At 40.2% G+C, this 13,126-nt stretch overlaps 1 protein-coding gene across 1 annotated transcript in view; it reads left to right on the top strand.

Moving 5' to 3' along the window:
- The window catches only part of dysf (dysferlin, limb girdle muscular dystrophy 2B (autosomal recessive)), a gene marked incomplete in the record, with an annotated part of 75,045 nt that overhangs the window by 42,079 nt on the left and 19,840 nt on the right, over positions 1-13,126 (top strand). The window contains 1 exon segment of the mRNA XM_035675816.1: positions 8,381-8,479. Within this exon segment, the coding sequence (XP_035531709.1) occupies positions 8,381-8,479 (99 nt within the window).

Here is a 13,126-nt window from a genome sequence, read left to right as displayed (position 1 = left end):
TCATAGAGAAATGAATAGAAACTAATGACTAATGCCTGGAACTGGATACATACAATCTAAAACTGGATTGCATGTATCATGAAAATGCTCAACAAAAATGATTTGTTTAAGGCACTAAACCATGCAAACACACATATGATTCTCTAAATGAATTCCTGATGTTCATAGGAACCCACAATGCGCTTTACTGGCAAGGCAGTAGACAGTAGCAGGGATCTAATTTTAGAGTGCAAGCCCTTTATTGATGAAGTTTATTTTAAGTAAGACACTGATGGATAACACTGGCTGCAGAGAAATGAGGGTTGATCTGGAAGGAATGAGATAAAGAAGAAGAAAACTGCTTTCTTTCACTCTGGTATGAAACAAGAAACTTTTGCTTTTTTGGTAGCGGCTCAGGAAAATACTTTCTACTGAAGAAAGAGAGCGACACACGCCGAGCCGTGTGGTTACGGCAGACATCTGATCCCAGATTTGAACGGGAGACCACGCTCCTTGTTACATTCTTCCATTTTATTTGTCTAAGCCAGGTCAATTTGAAGACTTAGCTTGACCCGGACCAGACTGCACACACAAATACACACATCCAGTAGTGCTCTCTACCTCCTCGCTCGACAGTAATTGGGGGTGATTTCTTTCTCTCCAAACACAGATATTTGTTTTATTAAGGGTCAGATATTGAAACCAGTCAAATTAAAGGCTCGGCTTTCTGTCTGGCCGGGGCCAAAGTCAACAGAGCTGCTATAGATCCTCTATACCACAACTCTCTGTAAGCAGACAGTTACTAAAGGCCGAGGGAGGGATGGATAAATGAGAGTGAGGGTTAAGGAGGGAGAAAGTGACTTAAAGAGAAGCAGAGGGAGGGAAAAGAATCAGAAAAAGTTTGACTGAAATGAGGAAAAAGAAAGAGGACTAATATCTCATGGCACCAGAAAAAGAAAGCTCGCTCTCTCATGTGCTGTAAATCCTGGCTTCTTAATCTCTGGGTCGCAACCAAAAAACGGGTCATGGGCGTATGTCTGATGATTACCAGATTACTGCAGCAGAGTGTGCGCTCAGCAGAGCCGCTTCCAAGGCGGATCAGTCAGATTTTGTTTCAGAGTTGGAAAAGTTTAAGAAGATCGGCTGTCAGTAGCGTCATGGCTCCTCAAACCTCGGAGGCACCGACCCCCCTTCGAGATATTTGAGATCTAACGTCGCTCAGATGGAAAATGAACATTGTGTGTCACGTTTCATATGCGGAATCCAGGCTTGATGGCACTATTTGTCAAGGATCAAACCAGCCTCCATCTTTTCTTGTTTTTTTAATCCTTTCTTAAGGAATTTGAAAAAGCTGTCAAGTCACTTCTTTATAATGTGGTTTTTGTGTCTATGTTTTCCATTGGGGACACGTTTTATATAAATTTGTGCCCCTCCAAAATTGTGGTTGTACTGCGTCTCTCCTCTACCATTAATTCTCATGAAAACTATTCCAGTTCATCGCCAAAAACCAGTCAAGTTTGGTTATAGTCCCACTTTTAAAATGTTGTAGTTTTCCTCTAGTTCCATAAATCCTCCCTGGCTGCTTTAGAACCAGAGAAACTAACTGAAATGGCTACATGCCAGGTGACTTTGTGGCATTTTTTGGGGTTTATGAAACACACATTTATGGTCGTATAATGACACTGTGACCAGAAACAAGATGTCAAAATAGCTTACTAAATCATTATTGTTTTTCTTGTTCTGCTAATTTCACCCGCAGACTGATGTAAGCTGCTGTTCACCTCCAGAATCTGAATGCTGCACATATTTGCTGCCCAGAATGTCATCCAAATGTGTTCATGCTCTTCTGGATGACATGGCTGTATTCCTTTTATAAGTCCACTGTTAGCCTTGAGAGGCAGACGTTAGCATATCGGATACTTCAGAATTAACAATCCCTAAATGCCACACAAAAATAAACGTCTCTGGTTGGGTATTTGTTTTGTTCTAGTTCAAATCTGGGTTACATTTGGTTAAAAAGTTCAAGAATTACAGCTGCTTCAACCAATATTTAAACGCTAACCATGGAAATGACTACATGTAATATGAAACCTATTCCTTACAGTGAAAAAAATTGTCATCCGACTCTGCAATTCCCTGTTTTTATTTTTACTTTCATTGCTTTCATTAGTGTTGTGTTCAGCATAAAAGCTTTAACAACTCACTGTCCACTACACCTAACCAGCATAAATTAGCAGACAGAACATAGTGGAGCATTTAGCAGTTAGAGAGCTATATATTTTTCTCAGGAGTTAATGGAAACCAGAGATAAGAGTGAATATTGGGCACCAGGGAACAAGAAAAACTACCAAAGGGGATGAAGGTGGATATTTCGTAACCTGACTGCGCCAGATGTAAAGTTGTTGTTGGAAAATGTTTGGAAAAGGGCTGGCACTTTCAAAAAATACTTGAATGCTTGGCAGGTGATTGGATAAACTTGGATTGGATTGTCTATCACTAGCAAACTTCAACTAATCAGATCTCCTAACCATATAACGTAGTCAAACACATACCAAAGTAAGTTGGGAGAAGAGCGAAAACGGCTATTCTGAGAAAGGCCTTCAGTGCCAGCATCTCCCTGCCAGTACTTCCTCAAAGGATGCTGATTGGTACCCGTAGTTTAGCCACAGATGCCGGGTTTAAAGCCTGGCAAGATGGACTGTCGAGTGATCTTGTTTGTTCAGCTGCCTTGCAAGGTTATATTTCAGACAGTGTATTCTCAAAGGTATTTTTGAAAATGACAAAAAGGGAATTAATCAGACTCCTGGTGAGTGACAAGTGCAAGGTGCTAATCAACAAGTGCTTACTAGAAAAAGAAAAAACCCTCCAGTCCAAAGCTTCAGAAAGTGTTACTGGTGGTTATTCTCTTGGTCAAGTATTTTTCTAAAGGTAAACTGCTGCTCAGTGGATCTTTAAAGAGGTTGTCCTCCCATGATTCAGTGGTGACTATCGCTGCTAATACTGAAGTTCTTCGTTAGGTAATTCCATGGCGTGCATCATTTCCTGAATGTCAGAAGAATTTTCAAAGAAAATGAGCTGAGTGTAGAACAGCAACTGGAAAAGCTTTCAGAAACTGGATATAGATCGAGTCACTACTGTGTAATGTCAATCAGTGATAGCAAAGAAGACATTTATTTATGTGAAAATGCCACAGATTTTTACTTGAGGTTTGGTGCTCTGCCCTGAAACCACAGTGGAGGGAATGACAAATACACACAAACAGCTCTGCTGAAACATCTATTCCAGTCTTTCCACATTCTTCACATGAACCAGTTTATTTTGGAGTTACAGAATCGGGTCAAAGAAAGTCAGTGCAGGTTTTGGGCAGAATGGCCCGATGGTTCAGGAATGTCTCTTTCTCTTCAGAGTCATCTGCAACCTCCTCTGTTTGTGTTGTGTTGAAGCAGTTTCACATGGCGTCGCTATGATGATCAGCTAAGAATCCTTCCTACATTGAGATGGTACTACCTGTAGAGGAAAATTATATTGAGAGAAGTACCTCGTGCCAAAAGAGTGTCGAAATGAGTCGAGCAGAGATGTACCAATCGGTGAAAATAAGGCGTGTCCAGTCTGGTACAATGGAGGGCCAACAGTCTGCAGGGTTTCTTATTCCAACACATCATTTCAGTTGGTGATTTCTAATTGGTGGTTGAAGTCTTTGGTTGTAATTAAAACCTACAGACTGTTGGGCCTCCACAGTACAATTGGCAATCCCTGCCATCATCCCTTGTGCTCCAGTTAGTTATTTGATATGGGGCATTTAGGAAATCCTTGTTAACTTGTAAAGTATTCATCGGGTATTTGCATTCAGGTGCTCATCAGTTACTTTTGAATCCGTCTCATAAGGTGGACCAATGAAAAAGCCACAGACAAATTAAAGGAAAAGCCTGATTGGACTGATGTCTTCCAGGATGACAATGGCCCCAACCACAGGACAAAAGTGCTCAGTGAATGAAAATGATGTGACGCATATGATATGGCCTTCACAGTCACCAGATCTTAACCTAGTGAACAATTATGTTCAAGCCGCTTTTCGCTGTGTCGCACCTAGCGTTAAACCTTGCCTGTATGTGCCAGTAGTTCCTCACAGGACACTGACTGCTCCGAACCACTGTGATGGCCTGGCAAGATGCATTCTGACGTGATTTCACGATTTTGTGATCTTGTGAATCAAGCTGCCTTGCAAGGTGATGAAAAAGGTCGCCTAACCTTAACAGCAGATTCATTTTAACCCTGTCTTTAGCAATCCTCTTGACTAGTTCCACATACTTATAGAATCTAAAACAAGAAGCTGTTCTGGAGGCTTGTGTTGGCCCAACACCTTTCTATGACGCCTTATCATGGTTGTCCTTCAACTTTTCTCCTAACTGTAAATACCAAGACGTTTGTACACGGTGTAGGTCAAGTGAAGTGACACAGCTCATACTGTAAACTTTCCTAGAACTTGTCACAGATTATCACTGGTGTTTACACTTTGTTTGAGAGCAACTTCCTGGTGATAAATTGACTTTATGAGTCAACAAAAAGCTCCCAAATGCTTCGTCAGTTTTGGTCTCTATGAGCCTGGACTGTCTAGGCTATAGCGCCACTTCCAGCTTCAGGGTTGCTACTTTGACCTCTGACCTCTCAACAGTGCTGTAGAAGGGATTTCCCCACAAAAAGCATTTATGAAGCAGCTCAGAGCTCTTATGTAAATCCAGTCGCTCTGCTCGCAGACTTCTTGGCAGTGCCAGTCTGGTTTGGTTAGCCTGGCTTTCCCTGCAGGGTGTAATGATAGGCTGCAAACCACACTGACACCCTGAACAGACCACTGCATGTGTGTATGTGTGTTCGATCTCTTGAGTGTGTACAAAACACCCGCCGCATTCTGCAACGCTCCACCGATAGCCTTAATCTGTCTGAATCAGGAGTCGTGGACTTGAGTGAACACACCTTGACGCACACTAGTGGGCACACACACACACTCACACACACACACACACACACACACACACACACATACTTTCTGGCGCCCCTGTCATCAATGCTTGGCACCGGCTGCACACAGAGGGCACATTAACACACACCAGACACTCAGACACGCAGCCGCGCCATGCATGCGTGTGTCATGTCCTAGTTAAACTCCACGTGCTGCCCTTTTCCATGCCATGCTGCCACTTTGGAAAAATGAGGAATTCCATAGTTTTCACCCCCTCGATTATGTGTGTGTGTGTGTGTGTGTGTCCATGAGTCTGTGGGAAGTAGGAGAAAGGGGATTCCACACCAACCCAGTGCCATAAGAGCACTTTTGTTCTACATTTATGCCTACACACACACACACACACACACACACACATACAAGAAGGAAAAAGTGGTACATGCGTCATGAGTGTGTTTTAAGCTCGAGTGTTCCTCGGAGGGTTGAAGGTTGCAGGGCGGGGACGGGTCGGACTCAAGTGTGTGTGTGTGTGTGGTGTGTGTGTGTGTGTGGAAGGGCAGGCGCTGGTAGTTTGATCTGTCCCCTCGCATTCCCCTCTTTTGTAGTCCGTTTCCTATGTGTCTCAGCCAACGGGCAACACACACACACCACACACACAAACACAACACTAGCAAAACACTCTCAGACGGACAAGAAGTTTTTTATTTTCTGTAGAAAACATTCAAAAAAATTAACATCGGAATCGACCGCTCGACGTTGCCAATGTGAACAGACTTTTAGTAAATTTGATGGATGAGGCTGCTTCATACTTGAGAAAATAGGTCTTGATAAAAACACACATAACAGGGTTTCATTCAAAGATGTTATATATCCCCCTAAAAATCATATCATATAAATCAAAATGACTCGCATCCAAACCACAAAAAGCCATCAGTCAACATTTCAAAAACAAAGATATTTTATCCTCCAAAACAGAACGACATTGTAAGCGCCGGCCTCAGGATGACTCATAGCTGTAATAGTAAGACTTTAACGGCCTTTACTTTCATGCCAGCAGTCATTTTGTAATACAGGGATTTATTTTATATATTTTTTTCAAATGGTGTACGTTTCATTTTGGAATGAAACCCTTAATGTGCAATGAGAATAAGTATTACGAAATGTGTTGAAAAGCTACTTAAAATGTGTTTAATCCTGTTATTTTAGTGTGTGGTTACATGTTGTCAGCGTTTGTGCGTCTGTACTGATTGAGTGCGCAGTGTGTGATGAAATTAAATTTGTGTCTGACCTGCCTTTTGCTGTTAACGCTGACACTAGATGTTACAATGGGTAAGTCTGTGAGCCAATTTTGCCTAATCTATGTACGAATGTGATAAATTACATATGTCTGATGCTTTAATCTCATCTTGCAGCAGTGCATAATGTGTGTAAAGATTTTCACAGACAAGGATTCCTAGCCTGTCTAAAGGTGTATTACTGTGTATTACTAAAAAAAACTGTATTTTTCTAGAAAAAACGCCTTTTATTTGCAAAATGTTATTTTTTGCAGATTCAACCGTTCAGGTTGCATAAAAATATAACTTTTTTTTAAATCAGATTGTTTTGCTAAAATTAGATTTAAAAAAATATACTTGCTTACAGTATCACAATATATTGAATTGTAAACCCTTGCATCACGATACGTATTATATCATCAGATTCTTGCCAATACACAGTCCTATACTAGTTTAGGGGATGTCCATCCTCTTCTACAACAGGCCACATCTGGGCTAGTCTCTGTAATTTAATGCAATCTTTTATTTAGCATTTGTTTCTTTAGTCTGAACAAATGAAGCAGGATAAACGTACTAACTTTAAGACAAATCAGCTCCACTACAGCATGTTCAGTGACGATTAAAACACAACACACCTGATCAGTTTGTTTCTTAATGACATAAAGTTAGTTTTAAAGTAATAAATGCAGATTTTAAAAACTTTAAATTGCACGGTGAAAGTCTCATAATGACTTGTTCAGAAACCAGAGTTATTATAGTTTTTTTATATCACTTTTACTTTTTGTTTTCAGTTTCAGTTTAGTTTTTATTGCATAAAAATGTTTTGTTTTTATAGTTTCAGTATTAGTTTTTCTTTTTGTTATTATATGGGGTTTACAGGATGTGTCATGGGAAAGATTTAATGGGTATTACAACACAAACACAACACTCACAGTCACGTAGACATCCCACTGTCAGTGAACACATCCTCCTCATGCTGTTGACAAATTGAAAACTTAAGACATTTCCAGTATATTTTTATTTAATTTTAGTTAATTTACACAAAATTATTTCACTTAGTTTTCATCCCCCCCCTCCCCAAAATCAAATTTTTATTTTTGTCACTAAAGAAAAATGTTTTTTCATCCCTAATTTTAGTTTTAGTTCACTATATAATAACCTTGCTGCTTTGTGCACAAAGTTTAAGTCTTCTCAGTGACGTTCACCCAGCTATGCTTAACTCTCTGAATCACATACAGTACATTCCCGATTAGAAAGAGGGCAAACGTCAGAGCCACAGTCCCCAGACAAGTTGAAGTCCACTTTAGAGAACTTTTAGTCCCTGTAGAGAAGTTCTGCCTCCAGTCACTGCTGTTGAGCTCACACATCTTCCCCTTAGAAGAAAAATAAGTGCAAGAATCTAAAACGATGCACAGACAAAATATCTTCATGTGAACAAATTTCTGATTCTGATCAGCTGTTTTTATGACAATAGATGTAAATATTTTTATGCCTGCAGAATATTTATGTATGACAGAGAAGTAATGGAAAAGAGCTCGGAGCAAAGCAGCAGAGGGATTATTTTCATTCATACATAAACATATATTTCATTTTTTGTGCCATAACACGAATCTTCTGACGTCCATGTTGGTTTTGTCCACTTTGTGCCTGTTCCCATCTTGATGTTGCTCGTTTCCATTGCCTCAGAACGCCCATATACCATGACCTTAATGCCACAGAGCCACCAGAGGCAACTTTTACTTGTGTTGACGTGAGTTGGCTAACTCCATGTTGCTATGCGATCACTGGAAAAATCATGAAAAGCGGGTTATTCCTGAGCCCCGTGCTGCGCAGCTCTACAAAGGCAAACAGCACTCAGTACAGGGCTTTTTAGTTGTTTTAGAGGTCAAAGGTCATTACACAAGTTCATTTCAGTAGCCACAGAGGTTTTGGTGAGAGAGGAGATGAAGTCTGAGGTAATTTTTCTCAGTTTGTATGAAAATAAAGTTGACATGGAGTTTAATTCAGTGCAAAAACTTCAAGAATAACAAGAATTTTAACTGTGAAAGGTAAATGTACACAGTTTAAATGCATGGATTTAACTATTTTACTGAACTACAGTCTGTAACTCCAGGACTTCCAGTCTATTGTTAACCTGCTGTCCTCTGACCTCCGAATATGTGACCAACAGGAAGAAGAGTTTATGGACTGGTGGAGTAAATTCTACGCCTCGACTGGAGAGAAAAACAAATACGGCACGTACCTGGAGAGAGGCCTCGACACGCTGAAGGTAAGAGGGTGTGTTTAATGCGTCTTCTGTCTGTATAAAAATCTGTGCAATTTCCTCAACCACTAATATGTGCGTAGAAATGTTCTTATAAAATAAGTGCACACTAGAGCTGCACAATGTGTTACAAAAAGTCTTATTGTAATTATTTTGATAGATATTGTGATATGATTTGAGTGGAATTGATCGTTTTTTGTATCAGTAGTTTTTTTGTATGAAAAAACTATATTTTTTGTATTTGATTAGTTAAAAAATTGCAGCTTCCTCGATTTGGATATTGCACTTGCCAGTTTTGTTGTTTGGTTTTGTGTTTGGGAAAGTACTGAAGATTGTGTAATTTATGGCACAAAGACAACTCTTCATGCTGTGTCTGATTTACAGTTGTTATATTATTTTAATGTTTCTTTTACATTGCTTTCTATCACTCCTAAAGTCTATATTAGTATGAAATAAGTACCATACCCCTTTTTTTCAGGCATTCTTATTGTATTATTTTTGATATTTCATAATTAAGTTATTAAGTGTCGAATGAATCAATTATGAGTAGATTTATCAGTAAAAATTGTAATGTAACTGCTGTAATATTTTTGGTGTCTAACCGGTCATCCATGTGTGTTTCTGTAAATCCAAATTCATATTTTGTGTGTCTGCTGGGGAGAAAACATCAGAGAAAGGGGGAAAAAAACATGAAGAAGATGAAGATACTAAACATAAAGAATGAAAAAATGACAGGAACAAAGAGAGATTGAGAGTGATAGAGGAAAACATGAAGAAGATGGAGACAGTGCTGCCCTTTGTTCCATTTTCTTACAACGTTTTGCTCGTTGCCCGAAACTTCACCATTTAAATCACATTTTTGACTTCCCGCCAGTCTCCTCCGTCATTCCGTCTCTTCCATCCTTCCCCCTCTCTTCTCATGCCCTGTCCTCGCAGCCCGGCACCGTGACATTCCGGCCGTTTTCCGAACAACTCTGATGACTCACCCGTGTTGAATTCGCTTCGGGAACGCCGCAGTGGGACGGATTCGGAGAAAAGGCTCGCAGACCGACGTTGGCGAGTCCCAAAACGAGGGATCACGTCAGCCGCCGTTAGTCTCGTTCTTTCAGGGCCTGCCACGGTTCACCCGTCATCCCAGGAGCCCCTCCGCAATCGCCCACGCTCTGCTCAACCCTTATCCCGATTCTCCCGGCCCAAACGTCGACCTTTTCTTCCACCGGGACTCAAAGCACACGTCACTCTTCTTGTCTGATGCCCAAACAAATGACTAATCATGTCAGAATTTGGTCCCTTTTTTTTTATTACTCTCAAATTAGACCTCTAACCTCTCCCTTGAAAGCCATTTCACTCCAGTGCAGCAGCTTTAACTCTGTCCTTTCTATTTCATTTATGTCCTTTCTTTTCCTTCATAGAGCTTTTTCTTCATTTTGCAGCTGTAAAAATTCTCTTTACGCAATACAAAAGGCTGTGCAAGAGCTTAAAAGTAATATTTTGAAAGCTTTTGAATAAAGGTTTGTGGAAGATTTGATCAATTTTAACCAACATACAGAATAGTCTCAAACGTGTTTTAAAATTACCTTCTAACTACCAGAAAAGTTCCAGAAAAGGCCATGGCATACACGCTCCAATGTAAAAGTACATTTCTTTGTCTTTTTCTTCAGACGAAAACATTAATATATGGCTAAAACTAAATGGCACAATGGAGAACAATAACAGCTTGCCCAATAGTCGTTGACCCTTTAAGGGCTCTTTCCATTTAGCCATCTAATGGGTGTATTTCTTTCATTCAGGAAGCCTATTAAATGGTTTCACCCCTGCCGATGGAAACACATCTAAGTCGCCTTTGAGTTTTTGCGACATTTCAAAACTTTGCTCAAAATTCACTTGACAGTTGGATGGAAACTAGTGAAATGACCCATGTGCCTCAGTTTCAAACCCTCTCCTCGCCTCCGCCCCTCCACCGACTCCGTGCCAACACCTCCTTTTTATTTATTCCCTCCCACCTCTTCTCTCCTCGACTCTCCTGTTCCTTTCTTTCCTTCGACCGCCCCTTCAGTCAGATCTGCTACTGTCACAGGGATATGAGCCACTGTTTCCAACCTTTCCAACCTCCTTTACCTTCCTCTCACCTCGTACTGCCACCTCCTTTCTCTTCGCCCTCCTACCTCCTCTTGCCCCCGCTGCCCTTGGACAGTCTTTGTGTTGCTACTGTCAGCTTCGACACAGTTTCCAACCTTGCTCTGACCCCAAGTAAATTACCCTCTCGTAATATCCTCACCTTTCCTCTCAACCTCGACTTTGCTGTCGCCTCCTTTTCTGTCACCTTTCTGTTTCTGTTTCCATCTCCTCCTGCTGCTGCAGAATGTTTGCAGTTGCATCAGCAGTTTTGCATGGCGCCATCATGGAGGTCCACCAGAAAATGAGCAGTGGAAATGGCTAAAGACAACACAACTAGTTATAGAAAGATAGGGTAGATTTGTATCCAAACTTTAATTAATCTTTTAAAAGTAACTTGATCCACTTAATCAACTTTTTGAGCAAATAACCTCATATTATCAATTCTGGTCAAAGTAAATAGCGTAGGAAGTAAGTAATTTTTCCTCTCGACAAAAGTTAAAAACAGAAATCAGCTTGATAGTTTATGTCTGTAGGTGTGTCAAATTAATGTTTAGCAATTCCTGTTTGCAACGTATCAGAGGATGTACAGACAACTATCAGCTGATTACTCTGATTCTGAAGAAAACTCAAAAACATGATGAATGTGAGGCAAGTTCTGGAGTTATAAGAACTTCTAGGTGGATTTATTGTTATGTTTATTTGTGATGGACACACATAATATCCTCTTCAGTGTAAGTGACATTGAATCTAAAAATATCCATATCATGTCTGTGTGTTAAGATTTGACTAAAAAAAAACATTAGGGTAAAAGCTGTCTTCCACTTTAAATAACCTTTTGGTTGCAAATACCTTCGTCATTGTCATTGCTTTCGTATTATTATGAAGTATTAGACATTGTTGAAAGCAGTAGTCATCATATCTTAAGGTGTATCTGTTCTGTCAAATGGACAACTGATAAATGCTAACTAAATAATAATAACTTGTTATTTTATCTACAGAATAAATTTGCCCCTATAGATTGAGATTTGCCTAATGCTGGTGGCTAGATACTGCAGTGTGTTGGGAATCTAGCTGGTTAAAAGTTTCCAAAATTATGTAAAAATAAAATTGATTCAATGTATGTTAAATATAATTAGATAAAAACAGAAATCTGCTGTGTTTACTGAGTTACACATTCATGAAGAACAGTTGTTGACATTGAAAATGGCTGACAGAAATTGCATCACATCACTTAAAAACCCCAGTTTTCTTTTCTCTTTCCTGTTTTCTTGCCTCAACCTGCTCAATTTCACCTCATTCATCCTTTCCCCCTCTTTACCTTCTTTGCACTGTCCTCTTTAATCTCCTGTCTCCACCTTCAGTGCAGTCAGAAGCTCCCTCTGTCCTTGGCTTACCCCTCTCCTTCCACATGCTCACCCCCTTTTCACCTCTTCTTCTTTCCTGCCTTCAGTCACCTTCCTCTCCCTGCTTTCTTCGTAGGATTGGTTGGTTTTGCTTCTGTCACAAAGACACCGCTGTTTCCATCCTTGTTATGACTCGGTTCACCTTCCTCCTTCCCATTTCACCTCCTCCCTCCTTTCACTTTCTCCCCAGCTTTGTCCCCGGGTACTGGGTTTGGTGCGGGCGTTTTGGGACTTGTTGTGTTCCAGTGAGCCACTGTTTCCAGACTTGTCTTTCATTTGCATCATGCCTGCTTTCTATAAGGCTTTCACACCTCTCACCATCTCACCCTCAGCCTTAGCTTCAGCTGTACACAAGTAGTATTTTAAAAAGTAATCAGTTCTTTTGTTTTCTATTATAACGTCACTATTTCCATTTAAATAAATGCAGCTGTAAGCTTTTTTCTAGGATTAAATTTGTTGAATCTTGAAGGGAAAGAACTGAGGAGCACAGACAGATGATCAAAAACCTTTAGTTTCGACAGTTATGGTTCCATTATTAAATTATTTTGTGATCCTTCCTTACCTCCAACTTCGTAAAGATAGCCAAAGTATGCGTATCAATTTACAGATAATTTTGAAAATCTATTTTCCTCTACAAAGACAAATCAAATCACTTATGATTGGTAAAACTATCTCTATCTGATGTCAAAACAGCCACACCTATCTATGTAAGCCCGCAAACCAGCAGGATCTTGATCTTCATCGCAGGTTCACTGATCAGGATCAGGAACTGTCCGGTTTACTCGAGTGAAAGCATCTCAGCTAACTGGAAAAGAAGCAAGAATTTGCTATCTTGGGACATTCCAGCTACACCCGAACTACTTCTACTGTCCGTTCAATACATTCATTGTCTGCTACAGGGTCAATTGATCAGGCATCAAATGATGAAACCCTTCTTGAAAAAGTCTTGAATACCAGGCAGGATAACATCATCTTCACGTTTCACCATCGGCATCCAGATTTGACAGTTTCTTACTCTTAAGCCAGAGTTATCCTTGGGTCAGCTAGGGTCCTTGTGTTTTTTTCACAGGTTGCTCAATTTCACCTCATTCATCCTTTCCACCTCTTCACCTTCTTTGCACTGTCCTCTTTA

The sequence above is a fragment of the Morone saxatilis genome, unplaced genomic scaffold (assembly GCF_004916995.1).
Source record: "Morone saxatilis isolate NCDOM2014 unplaced genomic scaffold, NCSU_SB_2.0 Contig4, whole genome shotgun sequence".
In the NCBI taxonomy this organism is placed as follows: domain Eukaryota; kingdom Metazoa; phylum Chordata; class Actinopteri; family Moronidae; genus Morone; species Morone saxatilis.
This window is presented reverse-complemented; position numbering and strand designations above follow the sequence as displayed.